Source organism: Benincasa hispida, chromosome 9 (genome assembly GCF_027475165.1).
Source record: "Benincasa hispida cultivar pf3 chromosome 9, pf3_genome.v1.1, whole genome shotgun sequence".
NCBI classification, from domain to species: Eukaryota; Viridiplantae; Streptophyta; class Magnoliopsida; order Cucurbitales; family Cucurbitaceae; genus Benincasa; species Benincasa hispida.
In genome coordinates, this window is record NC_143486.1 from 362,901 (window position 1) to 372,342 (window position 9,442).

Here is a 9,442-nt window from a genome sequence, read left to right on the forward strand (position 1 = left end):
TATATAAGCTTGCATTATCACATAGTGAAATTACCGTAACAATTCTGAGAAGCACATTGGATGGTCCTTGAAGCTTGCTTCTAGCCACTCACTCACTCATATTAATACTCCTCGGTAATTCGATATTTGCACTTACTTCACCTTCGCTCTCGTTACTTGTTCTCAATTCTCACTTAATTTTCAGTTTTCTTTTTTAAATGCTATGAGCTTTCAATTTTGTGTCTCGTAGATCAATGAGTTTTTTTTTCTAAAAAAAAAAGAAGAAGAAATTAAAATCAAGGACTAAATTTGTAGTTTAAAAAGCTTAGTGATTAAATAAACACAAACTTCAAAACTCATGAACTAAAGGTGTAATTTAACCTATTTAATTTACGGTTTAATAAATTGAGTTATATTAGACCTAAACTTAATTAATTTATAAGGTTAACAACGTATCAACCAACAAGTCATGATATGGTTTTTAACTGTTTTTCCTTTAAAAAACTCATAAGGTCATTATTATACTAAGGTATCACTTTTCTTTTTCATTAACCATCGACCTTTAGAGATGATAATGGGTCCATTCTCAACTTATAAGCCATACTTGAATCTCATCTTAATCTCGTACATCATACTAGCCACTAGGCGAACTCAATCACCTAAACCTTCCAACATTAACTGATGTTGAAGGGCGACATGAACAAGTGAGGTTTCTGGTCTTTGTGCTATAACTTTCCCTTCATCATGAATTACCAGAAAGGAAGTTCAAACAAACCTCATTCTATTAAAACTCTCTCGAGATCAAAGTTAATACACCATATAACAACTATTAGCTAACTAAATGAACAATCCCAGCTAAAACAGCGGGATGCTCCCATGTATGTGTATACCATACAAGTTTCTTTTGATTGAAGGAACATTTCATGGAATCAGAAGGAACAGAGGAACGCCATATTCTTCACAATACGTTTTCCCAGAGACAGAAAGTTGTTTGTTCTTTGTAATTAGATTTTGGAGAGCCAAATAACGCGTTGGATGGCAGAAGTGGTGAGCAAGCAGCAGGTAAAGAATGTGAAGGCAATAGAGATGGCAACATGGTTACAGAAGCGTTGTAATGCCTTACAGAAGTTGGGCAGAGTTGTGTGTCGAATGCCAGTTCGATTCAGATTTGAGATTCCAGCTGCAGCTGATCCAGCACTCATCAATGCATATCCCAAGGCCTGCAACCAACACAACCAAATTTTGAAATAATACTCTCCCTTCTAACTAATCCCACAAAACAAAAACAACTGCCTAATCCTACGATATTTAAATATTAATTGATGCAACGAAATATAGAAGATATTATATCAAATTCATGACTCAACAAGAGAAGTCCATCTCTAAGTTGAGAGAGATCTTCTTGAACAAAAAAAATATATATATACTTTTCAATATGATTTCAAAAGCTTCAACTCTGGACGGAGCGTTTGAGGTAAGAGTAGACAGGTGAAATCACCAGAATTGTAAAATTTAAGAAGTTGTCAAGTTGTAGGACCCACAATGTAGGAGATTAATAAGATAAAAAGTGATGTACTTTAGTCAAACTCCTTGAGTCAAACACCTCAAACGTGATTATTTATAGCCTTGAAGGAAATATAACCAATAACTAATAAATCTAAATTAATAACTAAACAAATATCAACTTTAAATGTACTAACAATCTAACAATTCTGCTCATCATTAATTAACTCGAAAGATTACAAATAACTAATTAATCTAAATTAATAACTAAACAAATATTAACTTAAATGTACCAATTATCTAACAATTCTGTTCATCATTAAGTAACTTGAAAGATTTTTAGTACTTAAAATTGGCGGGAACTAGAGAACCCGGTTTCTTCCTTCAAAATTCTTTCATTAAGCTGATGAGTCACAGTATAAATTAAGAAGATGACATTAGTACTAGAAGTTAGAACACAACATATATTGCTCCAATACAATATTAAATCACCATCAAATTTAAAAGCATAGGCATATAAGTTACTGTAAATTTAATTATATCTACACTTAACAAACATCACCATTGTTCCTAACATATAACGAGGTGCCACGAAAACATTTCTCCCAGAAATTATAGGCAACATGCTACTCTTTCCCTGAGCTACAGCACAAAATAATTACCAGATCAATAGCGAAAATGAGCCAGGCATGACTTCTGGAGCTAAGCACTGGGGACTTCCTGACAACCATGGAAGCAGTAAGGAGCAGCTGCAGCAAAGAGTAGGCAGCGACAGCCCCTGAAACTCCAACAAGGTACCTACACTCACCAAAAACTGATAGGGTTCAACTACTTTCAACTCATTCAAAAACACCCCACAATACCAACTCTGTTTTAACACGCAATTCATTTTAATAATAACGAAGTACAAACAAATGCAACAAACTCTTTGTTTTATTACTCTTAAAAAAATAAACCATAACGGTGACCTGTGGCGACAGTGGATGCATTAAGAATAATAAAGAAAGACAAAGCCATTAAGCAGAAGACAGTTGGTCAAACTTTTGTATGAAGGGTCACAACCAGTCCAGAAGATGACAAACGTGAAATGAAGAATATTTTGAGGAAAGAAGGAATCGGGTTCACGGGTTCATTTTAGACAAAGCCATGAAACTTGAATGAAGAGGGTTTTCCAGATTCCATTGTTCATATTCGAGGGAGCGTAAATTTGTCAGCATTCCAACAGAAGAAAGCCGACTGAATCAACGGTAATATAGAAAGTGGCTTTTCCGAAAGTAGGCAGGTCAGTAATGGTGAAACAAAAAGCGATCAGAAACGATAAGAACTAGATAATACTCTGTTTGGGTGCAAAGAAAAAAAAAATGTAATAAATGAAGAGAAATAGCAGTAAAATGTTTCCCCCAAACGCAGACAGAAAATACACGTCTCATCACTTTGTCCGCTAGTCCTGCCTATTAGGCTCGGGCGAGATTTCCTGAAGGCATTTCAAGATTGAAGGAGAACAGGCAATGAAGAGAATAAAAGACAAACATGAAAGTTCAGCAGTGATTATAGTTACAGGGGAGCACCAGTCCTCCACAGAGCAAACATATTTGCAACTAATGGATCTCACAGTTCCACCCCTCTACTATTTCCTTTCTCACCAGCCATTCACAGACTGAACTGACCAAAACCTCTAGGCATAAAACTAGTAACACTAAAAACGGCGAACTTACTCGAATGCGTCTGAGAACGACCACTTGGAGTGAACGGGAAGTTCAAATCCGTAAATGGAAACAGTGCTAGACTCCTTGGCGGTAACCATCAACGTCATTGCCGTCGTGGAAGTAGCAATACAAATCAGCCTCAGCACTAACTGATACAAATCGGCTCTCAAACGGTCGAGGCTTCGCTCCGGCCGTTCCATCGGTCCGCTGATCGTGCCGCTCTCGGACGCCATAGCCGCCACCTTAGTGGTCTCCGGTAGCTGCACCGCCATCTCCGGCACCGACGGCATTTTCCGTTCACTGGTCATTCGGAAAATTTCAGGCGTCTCTTTCCGATGAGATTCTCTCTGAGTTCGTGAGAAAGGATTCTGTGTTTACGACCAGTGTGAGCCTTTTCGCGGAGAAAGTTTATAAATAGGCTAAATTGTAAAAAAAATCCCCAAGTTTGCCTTTGCTTAAAAAGGAACGGTAATTTTAAAAATGAAAAATAATTATGTGCACCTGGAGCAGCATTTGAAAATTCTATCATATTGTTCAATTAAATTTAAAAAATATATATTTTTTAATTAATTTTTTTTGTGTGAATGATGAAAAGTGTATGCATAGAGATGGATGCATTCTTAATGCTCTTTTAAAAATAGACAATAATTAGCTCGCACTTAATTACATTCTCCCCTTTTTCAAAAAAGAAAATTGTACAACACTGTGTTATAGGATGTTGCCTACACTGTACGGCTACATCCAAGTTTTTTTTTTCTTTCAAATTGTAATATTACCAAACGACTTTTATAAATATTATAAAACTTTGTTAGAAATTTTTTAGAACATCAAACGAAAATAAGAAATAGAACTATATGGTGAAGATTTAAAATATTGTGGTAATCCAAATTTTTGTTCTATCATATGTCATTTTATATCTTTATTTTGGTCCAAAATTCTAAAATTTATATTTTAAAGATATTTTTAAACGTTTATAAAAAAATTTAGAGAGTATGGAAATTTGTTAATGTATAAGTATATTTTTTAAACAAATTTAGTATTTATAGTCTAATCTTATAATAAAATAGAAATAGTTTATTTAGTATTATTGAAAGATAAGAAGAAAAGAGGCAAGACAAGGTTTACATGGAAAACCCTAATATAAGGAGAAAAAACCTGGTAGAAAAGTTTTATTATTTAATGTCATACAACAACCCCAACCTCAGATATAAATAGAATGGGGGAAAATTCTAATTGAGTAAGCATAAAATAAAAGACAAATATGCCCTTAGGGCTAATGCACCATATTTCAACACTGCCCCTCAAGTTGGGGCATAGATATCAACAAGACCCAACTTCCTAATACAAGCTTCAAACATCTGTCTTGGTAATCCTTTGGCAAGAACATCTGCAACCTGTTGGACTGAAGGGAGATAGGGAATACAGATAACCCTGTGGTTTAACTTCTCTTTAATAAAGTGTCTGTCAATTTCAGCATGCTTGGTTCTATCATATTGTACTGGATTGTTGGCAATACTGATGGCAGCCTTATTATCACAATACAGTTTTATGAGACTCGGACTATCCTGGTGAAGATCAGATAAAACTTTTTGTAACCATATTTCTTCACACACTTCCAGGCTCATAACTCTATACTCTGCCTCAGCATTGCTTCTGGCAACTACACCCTATTTTTTACTCTGTCAGGTCACCAAATTTCCCCATATAAAGGTACAATATCCCGAGGTGAACTTTTTATCGGTCACTGATCTTGCCCAATCTAAGTCAGTATATGCTTCGATGCTCCGGTGTCATATTTTATGAAAACTAAGCCCTTCCCTGGGGTGGACTTCAGATATCTCAGAATTCGAGTCATTGATTCCATGTGCTCCTCATACGGACTCTGCCTGAATTGACTTACCACACTCACAGCATAGGAGATGTTGGGCCTAGTATAAGACAGATAAATCAGTTTTCCTACAAGGCGTTGATACCTCTATCTATTTACAGGAATTCCTTCCGTAATGTTTTTCAGTTTGCCATTGACCTCAACAGAAGTGTCAATGGGTTTGCAACCAGTCATTCATGTTTCCTTTAACATGTCCATAGTGTATTTCCGTTGAGACACGGATATTCCTGCTTTCGAGCTTGCCACTTCCATCCCGAGAAAATACCTCAGACTACCAAGATCTTTGATCTCAAATTCGCCTGCCATCTTTTATTTTAGCTTAACAATTTCTATCATATCATCTCCTGATAAAATGATATCATCGACATAAACCACCAAAACAACAATCTTCCTTGAAAGTGATTTTTTGGTGAACAATGCATGATCAGAATGCTTTTCAACAAACCCTTGGGATTTAACAAACACTGTGAACCTATCAAACCATGCTCTAGGAGACTGTTTCAACCCATATAAGGACTTTCTGAGTTTGAAAACATGGTTCCCAAATTTAGTTTTGAAACCTGGAGGAGGACTCATGTAAACCTCCTCTTATAACTCACCATTTAAGAAGGCATTTTTTATATCTAGTTGATGTAGAGGTCAATCCTTATTCACGGCAACAGACAGAAGAACACGGATCATGTTGAGCTTAGCCACTAGGGAAAAAGTTTCTGAATAATCAATCCCATACGTCTGAGTGAACCCTTTAGCAACTAACCTAACCTTATATCTCTTGAGCGTTCCGTCAGACCTATATTTCACTGTGAACACCTATTTGCAACTAACTATATTGTGACCTCTAGGGAGGGCCACTAAATCCCAAGTCTAGTTTGCCTCAAGAGCTCTCATTTCTTCCATTACTGTCGTTCTCCACTCGGGAACTTCCATGTTTGCATGTACACTGGTAGGTATTGCTAGAGCATTCAGTTGGGTAGTGAAAGCCTTAGAAACAGGAGACAAGTTACTATAGGTTAGAAAATTGTGCATAGGGTACTTTGTACATGACCTGGTTCCTTTCCTCAGAGCAATTGGCATATCAATAGTGATATAATAATTGCCAGTTTTCGTCGGCCTCTTTCAAATATCAGACTTATGAGATAATTCTTCATCTTTCTGAGGATCTTCTAGCACCTCATTACCTCCTATAATTTCAACCTTCTCTGAGCTCGTCTCACCATTTTCTATGTGCCTAGACTTCTCTTCAAGGACCTTCTTTGAAACAACAGAATCTTCAACCTAAGCTGGTTTTGATGCTTGGACACTTTCCGATGGAACAACATGGGTTTCCTAGGTTTCCTTCATGAGTTTCTTCCTATAGTATGTTATTCAGGGCACTTGTCTAGTAGGGAGGACAAACACTGGAATAGTAGGACCAAGTTCGGGACTAGGTAGACTGGATTCAGGAACATTAGGACTAGGCTTAAGATTGAAATTAATAGGTACAGAGTATGTGGAACTGTTAGTATCTTCACTCGTGATCTCCCCCTGAAGACGACTAACAGGATAGAATGGTTTATCCTCAAGGAAGGTGACATACATAGTGACAAAGTACTTTCTGGAAGGTAAGTGAAAACATTTATAGCCTCGCTGATGAAAGAGGATACCCGACAAACACACACTTTTGAGCTCATGGGGCAAACTTAGGTGCGATGATTTGGGAGAGAATCAATAGATTCCTTTCCGGTGAGGACCGTGAGTGTGAACAAAAGTTGCACCCAAACACACGAAGAGAAACCTCAGGGATAAGACGTGTAGACTGGCAGGACTCTTTAAAGCACTCAAGGGGTGTTTAAAACTTTAGAACACGTGAAGGCATCTTATTAATGAGATGGGTTGCAGTAAGAACCGCATCTTCTCATAGGTACGATGGGAGAGACTCTGGAATCATCAAGGAATGAGCAACTTCAATGAGATGGAAATTTTTCCGTTCAGCCACCCTGTTTTTTGCGGAGTATAAGCACAAGAGTTTTGATGGATAAACCCTTTTGATGTTAGAATTCCCGAAGGGTGTGATTGATAAACTCACGTCCATTGTCACTCCGAAGAATGGCAATCTTCATATTAAACTGAGTTAAGATAGTGGTATAGAATTGTTGGAAGGTAGACAGGGCCTCAGACTTATCAGCAAGAAGATATACCTATGTAAGCCAGGTATGATCATTGATGAATGTGACAAACCATCATTTACCAAACAGGGTAGAGATGTTTGAAGGACCCCAAACATCACTGTAGATCAAGTGGAAAGGTTGGGTAGGTTTATAAGGCTGAGAAACAAAAGAAACACGAGGTTGTTTAATATGTATACATACATCACAAGACAAAGAAGAAATATTCACATTATAGAATAAATGGGGAAACAAAAATCTCATATATTGAAAACTTAGATGTCCAAGACAAAAACGCCACAATAAATAATCTTTTCTAGACATAGTAAATGAAGATAAAAAAAAAATAGTCCTAAACAAATTCTTGGAGGAAGCATCTTCAGAAAGGAAATAGAGGCCCTTGTCATATCGGACAATGCCAATCGTCTTCTCCAAGCTCAAGTTATTAAACAAAACACCATCTTGTGATAAGGCAACTCTACAATTCAAATCTTTTGTTATTTTACTTATTGACAACAAGTTGTAAGAAATTTTTGGCACATGTAAAACATTTTGTAGAATTAATCCCTGAAACGGTGACAATCAACCTTTCAGCAACAGAAGTGAAGAACCCATCTGCAATTTTAATCCTCTCATTTCCAGCAGTCGGATAATACGAGAGTAACCGATCAGATGAGCCAGTCAAGTGATCAGTATCTCCTGAATCTAGAATCCATAACTCATTCCCTTCAACAAAGAAACTAAAAGACTGAGGAGTACCTGACTGAGCAACTGTTCCAATCCCTATGGTACCTAAATCACCTGGGTTGGTCACCGAAGGTTGTGTCTGACGTTGTGTGGCCCCCTCAACTGATTCACTCATTAGGGCATGACCAGATTTTGAGTTGTCATTTGGAGGGCGAAGTTTGGCATTAGGAGGTCGACCATGGTGTTTCCAGCACTGATCCTTCATGTGCCACGATTTTTTGCAATGCTTACATATTGGGGGTGTTTTGCTATTCTGCTTGTCACCACCAGATCCAGAGGATTTCACCCCAAAGGCAGCTGACTCTATAGTGGTAACACTAGACCTATTCATTGCACTTAATCTACCCTCTTCCAATCAAACCTCTGAACAAACCTCCATGAGAGACGATATTGGTTTCTGCCTTAGTATTTGACTCTGAACCGTATCAAATTTGGGGTGCAATTGAAAGATGTAACACCCCACACATTTTTTTAGTAATAATGTAATTTCAGTAACTTTATTATTTGGAATTTCAGTAATTGATATTAGTTGGAGGGCATTTTTGAAATTTTGGACTTCAAGTGTAACTGCCGGAATTTAATTGTTGGCGTGAAATTATTCAAATGGGAATTAATGGCAGAAATTAATTTTCTTTCGAAATGGAAAGGAATTTAATAGTATAAAACGGAAAGGAATTAAATGTAATTATATTAATTTCTTTTTTTGTTTTATTATTATTATTGTTGTTTTTTTTTATAAAAAGTCAAACCCCACCCCTCTTTTCTTCCTCACGTTCGTGAGCCCATCCGACGCCGCCCAAAGCCGTCGCGTCAATTTCTTCTTCATGACCTCCGTCCACCACTGCTCAAGCGTCATTCGCTTTTGTCATCACTGGATTTATCAATTTGGGTAAGATTTCTGTCGTTTGGGTTTGTTTTCGGTTGATTCTTGAATACTTATTTACTTTTGACATCAATTGGTTGATACCCATTGTGTTTCAACTTTAGATTCAAGTTTGTGAAGGTATTGAGACGTTGTTCAGTGAAGTTGGAGTTTGTTTTAGCGAGTTTTGGTAAGTTTTATGCTTTGATTACCCTCTTGTGAATTAATTTTGGTTGTTGAGAAATTTTGGTAATGTCATTTGGAAGTGATTTTTTTGATGAAGCTACATATGGATAATTTATTTGAGACATTGGTAGTGAAGTATGTATTTGATTCAAGCTTTAATCATGTAAGCCTAATTTCAAATTATGATTAGGGGGTTGATTCAAGAATTTCATTCAAGATGAAGAAGAGTTTGGTTTGCTAATTATTTGGGCTTAAAATTGGAGGTTTGGAAGGTGAATTCGAATTGGACCACACCTTAGGTAAGGTTATCTGGAAATATTTTGTAATATTTGGGTGTTTGGAATTTGGCCTTAACTATTAATTTTAAAGCTTGGTTTATGTTTAGGCTTGATTAAGGATTCAAGAATTTCACAAAGATTCAATTACT

At 36.7% G+C, this 9,442-nt stretch overlaps 1 protein-coding gene across 1 annotated transcript; it reads right to left on the minus strand.

The window, feature by feature from the left end:
- Positions 1-743: 743 nt before the first annotated feature.
- On the minus strand, positions 744-3,640 carry LOC150033557 (CASP-like protein 3A1). Its single transcript, XM_090317502.1, has 3 exons — positions 3,198-3,640; positions 2,145-2,280; positions 744-1,199 (listed from the first exon to the last, which is right to left on the minus strand). The coding sequence occupies exons 1-3, from the start codon at positions 3,494-3,496 to the stop codon at positions 984-986; spliced, it is 651 nt and encodes a 216-aa protein (XP_090173628.1). The 5' UTR covers positions 3,497-3,640; the 3' UTR covers positions 744-983.
- Positions 3,641-9,442: the final 5,802 nt, after the last annotated feature.

Bases quoted from the DNA above. Each gene is read 5' to 3' on its own strand.
- LOC150033557 (XM_090317502.1), bottom strand. From the start codon at position 3,496: ATGACCAGTGAACGGAAAATGCCGTCGGTGCCGGAGATGGCGGTGCAG. The intron at 2,281-3,197 runs GTAAGTTCGCCG...TGGTGAGTGTAG, and splicing joins TCGTTCTCAGACGCATTCGA to GTACCTTGTTGGAGTTTCAG. The intron at 1,200-2,144 runs GTAATTATTTTG...TGTTGGTTGCAG, and splicing joins TCATTTTCGCTATTGATCTG to GCCTTGGGATATGCATTGAT.